This window comes from Danio aesculapii, chromosome 7 (genome assembly GCF_903798145.1).
Source record: "Danio aesculapii chromosome 7, fDanAes4.1, whole genome shotgun sequence".
Classification (NCBI taxonomy): domain Eukaryota; kingdom Metazoa; phylum Chordata; class Actinopteri; order Cypriniformes; family Danionidae; genus Danio; species Danio aesculapii.
Window position 1 is genome coordinate 54462801 of NC_079441.1, and position 14691 is coordinate 54477491.

Here is a 14691-nt window from a genome sequence, read left to right on the forward strand (position 1 = left end):
ATAGACTATTTATCATCAAAAATGTTACTGGTTAAGCACAAAATTGTAAAAAAACGAAATCTTAAATACATTTATGCTTTGTTTTCTTTTCTCGTTACCTCAGCCGTACGGAGAGCAAAAGTCCAGCATCTTCACATTGGCTTTGGTCTTCTTGACTAAGTGCGGTTAAATGACTTTTGTCCTGGGAGCACTGTACAAATATGGTGGCGGTATTGACGCATACTCAGGGTCTGTATGCGATATCTAGTGTATACATCTATACCTAGCTACTCATTTACTTATATTTACATTTACTCATTTAGCAAACAAATTTATCCAAAGAGACTTACAAGTGAACTTCCCAACACTGCTTATAGATTAGCCTCTCATGTAGATACAGATAAAGTGTAAACACTTCTGCTACTGTCATGGGGAGAGATCCTTTTCTGAAAACTCTTTGGGTCAAGAAAGTGTCTTAGTTTGCTGTGTATTATTCCCAAACTAAAATGATCGGATTATGTCTAAGCCACTAACGACTTTAGTCTGAATCAATAAAGGACAACAGGCTAACACCTTTACATGAGCACGTTTTGTCTACTTGTTTAGCATAATCCAGTTAAGAACCTCACTGTTCTGATGTGTTTCATGACACTTTAAAAAGTATCTTTAACTACTGTTCAGTTATATCTAAATATAAATACAATTTACTTACTTTGTTCATAATGTATTACAGATTATTTCTAGTGCTCTTGGGGTGAGATACAAGTAGGGTTAGGGACAGATTTGGTGGTATGGGTTGGTTTAAGGGTGGGTTAAGGTGTAAGAGATGGTCAACAGTGTAATTATAAATGTAATTACAGAAATTAAAGATATAATTACATGCAGGTATTTAATTAAGCATAAGTACAATGTAAAAACATGTATTTGCACCATAAGTACATAGCAACAAATGATTAATTTCAGTGTTCGTACATATTAGTATCAACTACCTAATAAAAAATGGGACCAAACTTTTTACTGTATATGCAATACAGTAAGTGAAACTGAGATCTGGTATTTGAACACTGTGGCTAAATAAGCAGACAGGCTGTTAACAGAGTCTCTGGTGCAGTTTGGTATGAATGCAACACAGACCAAAGAGTAAATTAACCATACAAGGTGTGCTGTTACAAGAGATGCAAATCTAAAAATGAGCTATATTTCCCATTCAGTTGAGGTGATGGATCTCCACTGCACATTTTATAAGCTTTTCGTGAGTTCCCAGCTGATATAAATTCTATCACGCTCACATATAATCAGCTGATTTAACCCAGGTCATGGAATTACTTTGGATGTTTGAAATGTTCTGTTACAAAATATATATGATAAAAGCCATTTTGTTTTGTATCTTTAGTTTCAGTCGTAAAATTGTCTGCATTGAAGCTGAGCAAACCAAAGCTAAACACGTTGTATTCTTTATTGGTCTAATAAACTAAACTATCAGTGTGAGTACAACCTTATAGTCAACAGAATGAGGACCATTAAAATAAAGTGTAACTGTACGCAATGACTATATCATTAATCAAATGTGACTTAAATACGCAGAATTAAAGAAGACATAAAAATGCAGTTTAATAAATGCTCCTGGAGCTTTTTATTAACGCTTCAGCTTAATTAAGTATGTGTACAAAGTTATTAGCTTCAAAACTTTGCATGAAATTTCCACACAAGTTGACTTTTCCCTGGAACACAGATAAAAATAACTACAGGCAAATCCTCAATCCAATTATGATGTCATGGTTCACCTGGTGCCTTAACCTAATTTCTGGCCCACCATTCATCAACACCAAGACACACTGCTGCAGAACTGCATTGCAAATCTTTCATTATATTATATTATATTATATTATATTATATTATATTATATTATATTATATTATATTATATTATATTATATTATATTATATTATATTATATTATATTATATTATATTATATTATATTATATTATATTATATTGGTTGTTGTTTTTTTTTTTTTCATAACATATGTCCTGAAATGTAAATAATTGTTTGTACTTGCTTGTTACTGATTATAAGGAATATCCAGTAGTTTATAATTCTGTCAAGATTTATCAGTATTTACTAATTATTAATATTGTCATGTTGCTCTACAACATACATGACCTTTTCCCATGTAAAAAAAATAAGTGTTTTTAAGTCATACAGCATAATTTTTCCCCCACTTTATTAAAAATCTAACAACCAATATTTGTTTCTAAAATATCTACTTTAGTGTTCCACAGATGACTAGTAAGACTAGACAAGACTAGATTAGACATGACATAAAAAAAATTAGCAAATGATGGTGTAAATTTTATTGTAATCATTATATCGTCAGGCAATATATCACACATTTAGACCATGTAAATAAGGTTTGTCTGGTAACCTAAAATGTGCTTTCAAAAAATAATATCACCTTTAATTATACATCATACAGTGGCCTCTCTGTGGTCCCATTTTCCATTATATGTTTAAACCAATTATATCCTACACTTATCCTGATCTATTATTGAAAAACTGTTTATCATTTGAAAGCTTTGAGTGTACTTTCATATTTGACCACTGTTTTGCTGGAAATATTATGTAGGGCCGGCGACGCAGTGGTGCAGTAGGTAGTGCTGTTGCCTCACAGCAAGAAGGTCGCTGGTTCAAACCTCGGCTGGGTCAGTTGGTGTTTCTGCGTGGTTTCAGTTGGTGTTCCTGTCCCTGCATTCGCATGGGTTTCCTCCGGCTGCTCCGGTTTCCCCCACAGTCCAAAGACATGCAGTACAGGTGAATTGAGTAGGCTAAATTGTCCATAGTGTATGAGTGTGAATGAGTGTGTGGATGTTTCCCAGAGATAGGTTGCAGCTGGAAGGGCATCCGCTGTGTAAAAATGTGCTGGATAAGTTGGCAGTTCATTCTGCTGTGGCGACCCCGGATCGGGGAAAGGGACTAAGCTGAAAAGAAAATTAATGAATGAATATTATGTAGTGACAGCAATAATGTATTGTAGTTTTATGAGAAGGTAGCTAAATAAATCTAAAGTATACCAGGAGTTGTGGTCTTTGTTATGAAAAGCCAATAAATACACTTACAATAATGCTTACTGTCATGAGGACATTGTTTTGAAATATAAGCATAAGAATCTGTGTTGTGGTAACCAATGGTCCCTTAGGAATCATCAATTAAGCATAAATATGCACCTAGTGGCCTTTGTAGGTATAGCAGCTCACAAAAACCAACAGTCAAGCCTGAAATTATTCATACCCCTGGTTAATTCTGACGAAATGTTTGTTCAAATGTAAATAAATGCTGAGAAATATTTTTTTCCACTGTGATGACTCTTGTATCACCATCTTCTTATCTTTCGGGAGAAGCCTGTATCCTTTCCGGTCCAAAAAAAAATAAATTTTGATTGAATAAAAGTAACTTCAAGTCAGAATTTGCAAGGGGTATGAATAATTTCTGTTTTTGTGAATTGCTATACTAACAAAGTATTTTATGCCCAATTAATGCCCAATTAATGATTCTTAAAGGATCATTAGTTTTTGTGATAGCAGTCTCAAATTTGGAACACAACTTCTTTAGACCAATGAGTTTTATTATCTATTTTTTAGGGTGCAATAAAATAAAATAGAATAAAATATAAATTGTGTATATTGGCCGACGACACAGTGGCTCAGGTGTTAGCACTGTCGCCTCACAGCAAGAAGGTCACTGGTTTTAATCCCAACTAGGCCAGTTGGAATTTATTTGTGGAGTTTGCATGCTACCCCCATGTTGATGTGGGTTCCCTCCGAGTGCTCCAGGTGCTCTGGTTTCCGCCAAAGTCCAAAGACATGTGGTAGGTCAATTGAATAAACTAAATTAGCCATAGTGTATGTGTGTGAAAGAGAGGGTATGGATGTTCCCAGTACAGGGTTGCAGCTAGAAGGGCATCTGCTGTTTAAAACATATGCTGAATAAGTTGGCGGTTCATTCCGCTGTGGTGACCCCTAATGAGTTAAGGGACAAAGCCGAAGGAAAATTAATGAATGTGTTATGGTACACTTTTCATTACAATATACTTAAACGGGTATAACTTTTGTTAGTTTTGACCCTGGAGTCTGGAGCACCAAACCAGACACAAAGGCTCAAATTTCAGATACAACACATTTAAAAAATCTGGAATCTGAGGGTTAAAAATTCTACCTTTTAAGTTGTCCAAATTAAGTTCTCATCAATACATACTAATAATAATAAAAAAAGTTTTTGATACATTTACATGGTCTTTATATTCTAATGATTACTGGCATGAAATAAAAATCTATAATTTTGACTCATATCTTATGTATTTTTGGCTACTCCCACAAATATGTACTTGAGACTGATTTTGTGGTCCCTGCTGTGTTCAAATTAAGTTCAAACTCTGTCAAAACTAGGGTTGGGCGATATTGCAAAAAAATAAAAAATAATAAATCACGATATCATGTTTTGTATCATTCGGGATCGATAATTATTGAGTATTTTTAACAATACATTTAGAAACATTAACATTTTTTTCCCACTTTAATTTAATTTACCTTCATTCATTTATTTTCTTTTCGGCTTAGTCCCTTTATTAATCAGGGGTTGCCACAGCAGAATCAACCGACTTATCCAGCATATGTTTTACGCAGCGGATGCCGTTCCAGCTGCAACCCATCACTGGGAAACACCCATACACACTCATTCACTACAGACAATTTAGCTTATTCAATTCCCCTATAGCACATGTCTTTGGACAGTAGGGGAAACCGGAGCACCTCCAAAACATGCAAACTCCACACAGAAACGCCAACTTACCCAGCCGAGGTTCGAACCAGCAACCTTCTTGCTGTGAGGCAATTGTGCTACCCACTGCACCACCGTGCAGCCCTAATTTACCAACATTACTGAGGCAAATAGTTTTAATGGTCAAAAAAGTACACAAAAATATCTCATAGCTTATGTTTTATAATAAAATAAACGTAAATGTTAACGAGACTCTAAAACTTGGCAAATTGTTACAAAGTGTGTGCAGTGTTAAAATGTAAACTCTGAACAATCCAAGCAAACATTAGGCATCAATAATAATGATACAGTAAACCTCAAACTCTGTAAACAAAACAAATTATGATAATCAAATCTGAGCTTTCAAGTAAAGGAACTGACCATCGTTATTCAAATACATACTGCAACATTAGAAATTTTGAGGTTGGATGAACACATTACCCCCTATGCTAAGAAATCTTTCAGATGGTGTGCTAGTGGCTGGGATGCACAAGAAAAGAAAACCAAAAAGCCACTCTCGTACAATCCTTGCATCCTTTTTTTTTTACAATCTCCTCACTGCTTCTATACAGCATTCATTTTTGCGTATGTTGTTATTCTGACCCGAGGTGGTGATGACACAACTCAAAACTCACACGTGAAAAGTCTATCTGTAACTAGGCAACCATCAACCATTATCTTATAGGAGGACAAATAGAGAAATCATTGCTGCAGTTCCGAAACAAGTTTTATTTATGGAGAAAAGTAAAAAGCACTGCAGTGTTTGGGTGCGCTGTGTTTGTCTAAGGAAATTAGTTTACCGTTATTACTGAAATGTGTAAATTTCATACAAAGTGTGAAGTAGATTGGTTACGTACATGAATCGCAGTGCACTCTCAGCATTTTGGAGAGTTTAGATGTTTTCAACTAGGTGCATCTGGAAAATGCGAGCATGTCACGTGTGCACCACTTGGACACCATGTGCGCTCACTCCCTTTTTGCATGAGCCTCGATTGGAAATAATACTAACTTACACCCTAAGCTTATTGGCATTCCTTTCAAGGCACGCACTCAGCGGCCACGTTTTAATAAAATGCCATACTAAACTTTTTTTTATTAAACCGTTATTGACGATGGTGTTCGATCGATAAATACAGATACTGTTTTTATCACCCACCACTAGTCAACAATATTGAGTACAATACTTCTGTTGTGTTACTCAACTCAAGTTAGTTTTGTCAGTGTTGAGGTTGCAAAATATTAATTATGCAACAAAGTTTTATGTGGTAACATAACACCTTAACTATTTATAAGTCATAAATGTAATAAGTCAAAACCTGATTAGATTATATCAGTTTAGTCAGAAATCACACTTTAAGGTCGAGCAGCAAAACATTACTGCTTAGAGGAGAGACATATGAACTGAAAAAACTCAACTTGGAGATTCATACTGCCTAAAGCTATGCGGTAGGTAGACTCAGGGATACTTTTTTCAAAGAGGTAAACATATCTTGTACTGTAAGCAGCATCTTGTTGAAGTTATGCAGATGATTTGAAACTTATTCCAAGTCCATTACTGGATATTTATAGAAATACCATTACTATACTTTAATAATTCAGCAGAGCTGAGGCCACTGGAGGAGCACATTAATAACCATAATATACACGAGCTTGATTTATGTGTGTCGTCTTTCTTCATAACATTTGATTTGACATAGTTTGGTCACTTTCGCAAGAGATTCTTATGTCAGCATTGCGTAATGCTGAATTTTTGAGCATGGTTTTGCAGGTTTCTGGGCTATCCAAAGCCTTCCAGAGCTCCTGAAATCAATCTTGAATATTTTGAGAGCCTTGGCTGCTCATTTCTCTTGCTTCTTCTGAACAGACGCAAGACTCAGAATTCAGTGCGCTGCCTGTTAAAGGAATAATTTGGGATCATGCTGGCATTTGTCACAGAAAATCATTTAGAATTTTGAAAAAGAATAGTATTAAGTAGGCATTCAGAACTGTGCTGCTTATAGCTTTATTAAAATAGGTTTATTAAAATGCTAATTCAATAATAAACAAATTGCTTAGAATGTGAATTATTTGGCCATTAAAGTAATTAAAATAGTGTTTAAGCCATAGTGGATTTTATGTCAATTCCATGTCAATAGTTCTTATCATTCATATTTAATAGACTAGAAAGTAGGGGTGTGCAATAATGTCAAAACAATATTATGTGGTTACAATATTATAACCAAAATATGATTTAGTTATAAATGTTCCATAGTATTTACAATTATTATGCCTAATTGTACAATGTAGTTAATTAATTATAATTATATTATTATACCAAGTACATGTAGTTAATTAATTTACTTAATTAATTAATTTTACACTGTAACAAGAACACAATACAATCAAGCAAATATTTTTTTGATTATAAAAAAATTATATTTTGGTGAGTTAATGTGTTTTATTTCTGCCATCTGCACTGGTTTAGATAAATAAAGATGATGCTTGGTTGTAGCTGTCTGTGTGGTAACATGGTTATGTTTTCTCACGTGTGTTTTGTTGTTGCGTGTCAGTCTTGTTGCGGTCTTGTGGGGTATTGCTTGTCGATCAGCTGTGCTGATTACCTGTCCAGCTGTGGCTTGTTATCGCGGCTATATCTGGGCGGCGGTCTTTTGTTTCTCTGTCAGTTCATCCTTAATAGATATATTATTCTGTGTTTTGTCAGGATTCACGTGGACTCTTCTCTGGACTCTTCATCTGTTGTCTGGTTCACAGTCTGATTTCTTGTCGCTATCGACTACATCTTGTTATGTTTTCTGTTTTCTCTTTTGGATATTTTGAACTCAAATTTGAAGAACTTAAATTATTGTTGACCTCCGGTCAATAAAGTTTCACTTGCAACTTGGATCCTTCGCTAATGCTTTATTGCTATTTGAAGAGCGTGACAATGCTAAAGCTGCCGATTAATTTGCAGTTGAAATGAGGAAAAAAAAGTGACTTTTTGAATGCTCAGAGAGATCAATTTTAGTTTGAATCAGTGTTTAGCTCTTGATTTAAAAACATACATGTATATTTTGTTGTTTTAATAACTTCAAACTGTATACACTCTTAGAAAAAAATGGTACAATGTTGTACCAAAGAAGGTACAAACCCTTGTCACTGGTGCAGTACCTTTTTATGGGACAGAATTGTACCTTAAGACAAAGAAACAAATTTGCACCATTGCAGAGTCTGTACCTTTAAGAAACCAAATGTGCCTTTGGTTTCTAAAACCTGCAGATACAGTATTGTACCTTCATCAAAGGTACAAATCTGATCCATGAAGGTACCACCACAGTGACAAGACACTTTGTACCTCAACAGTGTCAGATGTGTTCCTTCAAGAACTTTTTAAAGGCATTTTGCTTTATCATGTCTTTTTATTTTCAGTAAATATAAAACATCAAATACATCTTAAAACAATGTTTCAGTTTACAAAAAAGACTCTTTTTGTGCAAATACACATTTACAATTTACATTAAAAAATGAAAAAATACTAAACATAAATAAAAAATCCTTTTTTTTTTGCTAAACATTTCACATCACTTTTCACCAAAAATGTTACAGAAACACTTTCTCCCATGTACAATATAAAATATTTTTTTCTCCAATTTCCACACAATACCTTTGTAATCGAGATACACACAATGTTTGATCAGTTTTACAATACTATCGTTATACCATGTTTTTACCATCCTTTTTACTATGGTTTTACTATCGTTTTTCTATGGGTTTTACTATGGTTTTACTATTGTTTTACTATCGTTTTACTACCGTTTTATTGTCATTTTACTGTCGTTTTATCATGGTTTTACTATTGTTTACTATGGTTTACCATGGTTTTACTATCGTTTCACCATGGTTTTACCATGGTTTTACTATCGTTTTGCTGTCGTTTTACCATGCTTTTACTATATTTTACCATATTTTCACAATCGTTTTACTGTCGTTTTACCATGGTTTTACTCTCATTTTACCATGGTTTTATTATTGTTTTACTATGGTTTTACTGTCGTATTACTATGGTTTTACTATGGTTTTAGTATGGTTTTACTATCGCCTTACTATGGTTTTACTATTGTTTTACCATGGTTTTGCTACCGTTTTACCATGATTTTACTATTGTTTTACCATGGTTTTACTTTTGTTTTACTATTGTTTTACTACCGTTTTACCATCGTTTTACCATTGTTTTACTCTGACTTTACTATAGTTTTACCATGGTTTTACTGTCCTTTTACAATGGTTCCTCAATGACAGTGCAAAAAAGCCTGCTTTTACTATTGTTTTACCATGGTTTTACTATGGTTTTACTATCGTTTTACCATGGTTTTACTTTCCTTTTACAATGGTTCCTCAATGACAGTGCAAAAAAGCCTGCTGTAACGTCTGCAATTACATGAAATAAATAAATAAATGCAACATATATGAACACATACAGTCTCCAATATGTTACCAATTACAGAAAAACTACACGCAACATACATTTAGTCCTTATTTGTGTTCAAAAACAACACGAAATATAGCCCACAGTCAGTGCAAACCTCTCATCTGTGTCTTTAATCTTCAGCAGCACATGTAGCCTCTTGTTAGAAAGTAATTCCGTCATTGTGAGGTCATAATAGTCCAAAAGGGGATGATGATAGTTAAACATGGCTGTTTGTTCATGTTTGCTGAAAAAATTATTTGCTCTTTTTTTTTCCAGCCTCTGCTTTGTTTTTTTCGCACGTCACTCTCACATTTGTCAGTTTCTAAAAGGATCTGGTTTTCAAAAGCATGTCAATAATCACGCACATGTTATTATCATCAGCTCAAGAAGTTTGTTATTTCAAATAAAGACGCGCATGCAAGCGCAAGCAAGAAAGCAAAACCGCTCGTGCTTTAGACTGGCTCGTAAAAAACTACGGGGCACAGGGTAGAATCTGTTCTTCTCAACCATGGCTTGTTATTTTATGTATATATTAATATGGTGTAATGTCTCAGCTGTGTATTTAAAACATGGCAGTTCCTTTGTTTTCATTCTGGCTTGTTGCGTGAGCGAATGATGTATCTCTGTAAACCAAAAGCGTTCAGCTGTGCATCTAGCTCCACCTTTTGGTAACCTTTGGCACCCTTGGTACCCGTACACTCGCCGTAAAAAAAAAGTCAACTCTGAGCAGAAAAAGCACGTTATGTCAGTCGTGCCTGTTTCATTCTCCAATTAAATGAAAGCAGAAGTGGGGTTTCTGTTGAGGTGCCTGCAGTGTTTGTGTTGTCAAGACAACAATGGATACTTTTGAAGATGAAGGAGAGACTTGTGGTTGCTGTTTTCAGTTATCAGGAGCTTTGTGACTTCACAAATCTTGAATATCACAATATTATTAGATATTAAAATGATATTAATATCAACAGCAACACTCGCGCACAATACCCAGCTGATTCAGTCGTTGCCTAGCGACATAAATAAGCACACCATGCTCTTTCTTTTCTTGTCAACAAAAAAGGCAGTATGGTGCGCCTCTCTTTTTTGCAATGTAAATGCGCATTCGGTGTGATCGGCCCCTAAAACAGGCCAGGTGGAATAGCGCTATTTACTGATGATTTGTTGTTAAACTAAATACAAATGTACATTATTGATGCTGTAACATTATTGATGCTCCATTATGAAACTGAAAATATTCACATCAATCTTTCACTGGAAGATTTCAGTGGCTGAACAAGACTTCTGTGCATATAACCCATTCATAAAACAACACAATCTACATCAGCTTTGCGTGACTAAAATAGTTTTAAAACAGAACATTACCTGTCTAACAGAAATACTTCAGCCATGGTGTCATCCTTCCTCCAGCATGCAAAAGTAACTCCAATATCGATTTAGGATTTTAAAAAGTTTTCATTCAGCATTTGTTTTTGTGTCCACATGACTGTGGTGCGCATTGACATGCAAATGGCAGATCTGCGTGAACAGAAGTGCACAATTGTACAAATCTATATTTGTTGACAGACAGTTTGGTCTACTTATCAGAATTATCGGCCCGACAATATTTAATTTTTTAGTCTTATGCTTTACCCAGAATATAAAAATATATATAAATACATTTAGATCATTTACTTTAATCAGTACTATTGGAATGTGAAGAGACTTTCAACCAGCACAACAAAACGTGTTTCTGAAGACAATCACATGCTATGTATCTTTAAATATAAATGTTTTTGTATCTTTAAATAAAAATGTACTTGTGACCAATGTAAAATTTTAAGGTTATTCACACAGGCCAGTGCATGCGTATTCAACAGAAGCTAAATATGCTTTGTACTCTCATGAAAAATACTGTTTAAGGCAAATGATTTATTTTTCATTGGCTCAAAAAATTAACCCCGTGCTTGCGTGGGTTTTCCCCAGGTCCTCCGGTTTCCTCCCACAGTTCAAAAACAAGCACCCTAAACAATTAATCCAAAATATTTTAGCCAAGCTCCGAGTACACCTTCTCAGCATCCATATCTGACACTTAGCTACACTAAGCAGGAGGGGGAGTCATCGAGATCTACCTGAGCTCAAACTCCCCTCTCGCCCTGCAACGGGAGGGAGCCTAGGGCTCGAGGATCTTATAAGCTTAGGGCTCTCTCCCGGGACAGCACGCCAAACAAGCTTTATTATCAATCATCAGCTAAGTGTGAACTCTTGAAATTATTTTAATTAGATGAATGAACATTTTGTGGGAATTGTTGTTTTGATTAAAGCTATATCATCTTGTTTAGAACAAAAAGAGAATTCAAATTAATTGACTTTCTTCAACAAGAGAAATGCGCTTTGTACCAGGTTATATAAAATTATTCTCATGGAGATAGAAAATATTGTTTAAGGCAATTGATTTATTTTTCATTGGCTCAAGAGATTAAATTTAGATGTGAAACCATTACCCTAAAATTCTTAATTGGAATGAAAGTTTTTTTTCTTCCAGTGTAAGAAACCCTATGATTCAGATGCTTGTAGATCCACTTTACACAGTCATGACTTAAAAGTAATCATCTTCTGTATGACCTCATCAGTCTCACAGATCACTCTGGAGTTTTTTTTTTTTTTTTTTTACATTTTTTCACAGCACTTCAGTGAGGATGTTTTTCTTTTTCAACTGTTCTGTCTAGATTTGCTGGTGTGCTTAGGACCTTTGTCTTTTTGCATGACCCAATTTTGGCTAATCTTTAGCTGTGGTATGGGCATTGTGGTATGGGCATTGTGGTATAGGCATTGTGTTCCCACACACATACACACACACACACACATACACACCTGAAGGCTCTAGACCAACAAACTGCTAAAATGACCGTATATCATGTATCTGAAAAATGCTCTGAAAATAATGTCTGGTCTCCTAATTGGATTGATGGCAGAGTGACATGTGATGTTTCCGCAGGTGTTTTCCTCTTCTGCTGGACTCCTTTCTTTGTGGTTCACACCACTCGAGCTCTGTGTGAATCCTGCCACATTTCTCCAGACCTGATGAGCACAGTGACATGGCTGGGTTACGTGAACAGCGCTCTCAACCCAATTATCTACACCGTCTTCAACACTGAATTCAGGAAATTCTTCCGAGGATTTCTACCTCGCTGCTGCTGCTGACATCCACCGTAAATGATGCTGAAGACGTTTATACTCGTGAACTCAACTGTACTGATTTATTTTGTTTTTTTTATTCTGCCAATACTCTGTCTGTTTGTGCCTACAATGTACTGCATCTGTATTTTATATACTGTACAGCGAACTGTCTTTTCAGTACAAAAGATATTCTCAGTGGTGCCTGCCTGGAACATTTCTGCATCTTAAAACAACGCCATGCCATGCTGTTAAAATATGCCTCAGTCTGAGTTCACTTTAAGCGCCCCATTAAAGTTTAGGAGCTCTAGTATGATAGGTTCACATCCATCCAAGATCAGAAAAACACAATTTTACCTTAAAATACATTGCAAGAGCGTCTTATATTCTCAGTATATTCTCACCATTTTTTTTTTTAAAACATATTTCTAAAGGTGCCACTGACTTTAAATTTTCTCCGGATATTGGTAACAACCAAAGAAATCCATAAATACAAAGAAAACTAGTTTACAAATTATGTGTAATAAATGAAATGACAAGAAACAGTATTGAACACATGAGAGAGGTGTAGAAAGGCAGTGAAAGCCCAGACAGCAGCTGAAATCTCTCAGTAGTTCTTCAGCAACCAAATTAGTTGCTTCAGTCCAACATCTACACTAGCAAGATGAAACCAGGGTGGACATTTCAGCAAGACAATGATCCAAAACACAACCAAGGAAACTCAAATGCTTTCAGAGAAAGTAAAATTAAACTGTAGAATGGTCCCAACAATTACCTGACTGAATCCAATAGAGAAAACAAAATAAAGATCAGATTTGATAGACGAGACCCACAGAACCATCACGATTTTTACACTTTGTTGAAGTCTGTAATAAATAATCAGACCTGAGCAATTCATGTGACTTCATTCACTATATGAGAGGTGTCTTTAAGCTGCCATCACTAAAAAAAGCCTTGTATATAAAGTTTTAAATACATTTCAGTAGTTCAGTGATTTCTCTGTCTGTCATTTCATTGTTATTACTCATAAATATTTTTTCGGTTTTGTTTAGTTTTGTTTTTATGTGTGTATTGTTTGGGTTTTTACCAAAATCTGCTTCAACTCCATGTCAACAGCTCTTTTAGAAATATTATTCCCAGGAAAAAAAAAAAAACATGACATGTTTAAAGCTTATTTTACTGCTGCAGACAACCAAAATTATTCAGACAACTTCCTCCTAATATCATAGTTTATTTGCTATAGTTGTTTACTGTTAAACTGTCAGAACAAATTGGTCTTCATCATTACTTTGATAGAGACATACAGTATGTAATGGATTACAATTAAGCAAGAATTATTTAGACAACTGTGTCAACTTTAGCCTCAGTAAACGTCTGTATCTCCCAACTCAGGCTCATTCTGAAAACGTACCTCTATATACATTTCTGGAGACCGCGAAATACATCCCAGGAGCTATTTTTTTTTCTGGTGCGAATCCACCAGAGGCTGATGTTTATGCTTTTTCAGATCTCAAATTTTGTGCCATTTGCACCTTATGTTCACGCATAAATCCACCAGAGGCCGCTGTTGACTGACCTACCCTTCTGCTTCCCTAAACCCAACCAATTGTATTGATTGACCCGCCCACCCACTTCCCTAAACCCAACCAACAATTTTAAAAAGCAATCCAGAAAAAGAAAAGCCCTTGTCTGATTTTTACCACATTTTCATATTTTACCACATTCTCACCCTGTTATTTACTTGTTTTTTTTTTTTTTTTTGCTTCTGCTTTTGTCTTACTTTCTGGAACCATTCTTTACTGGACTCAAACCCCATCATCGTGGTCAGCTCCTCTCAGCGTCTCAAGTCTGCCGATGTACATGGCGAGCTAATTGGACACACTGGCAACTGCGGTTAAGCCGTCCATACCGAGTTAAGTGGTCAGCTGGTAAGCACGAAAAGGAATGGCATCGTACCGCCCCGTAGTGTTCATTTTAAAAATGAAATGCAGCTCTGGCTACATAATTCATACTCTCTAGAACTTATATAGGGCTACGTTTTCAGAATGAGCCTATGTTGGTATCTCCTGATGCTGTGATCCAGGATCATAATCTGACCTTTAAAATTTCCCAGCTCCTTCACTTCCTGTTGGTTTTTAGTGCACTGCATGAAAATTCTTTGTATTGCTTTATTTTGTTATCGTCACTCAGTAGTAGCAAAAAAAATATATCAAAAACAATTCAAACAAAGTTATTTCATACACTTTATGATAATTGCTTTGCTAATGCTTATCAGAATGAGTTTCGTGTTAACATGGACCAAAGATGA

General features: G+C 35.2%; 1 protein-coding gene across 1 annotated transcript in view; it reads left to right on the plus strand.

The window, feature by feature from the left end:
- drd4b (dopamine receptor D4b) overlaps positions 1–13278 on the plus strand; it is a 30937-nt gene extending 17659 nt beyond the window's left edge. The window contains exon 4 of the mRNA XM_056462950.1: positions 12205–13278. Within this exon, the coding sequence (XP_056318925.1) occupies positions 12205–12410 (206 nt within the window). The 3' untranslated portion in view covers positions 12411–13278. The remainder of the gene's footprint in view (positions 1–12204) is intronic.
- Positions 13279–14691: the final 1413 nt, after the last annotated feature.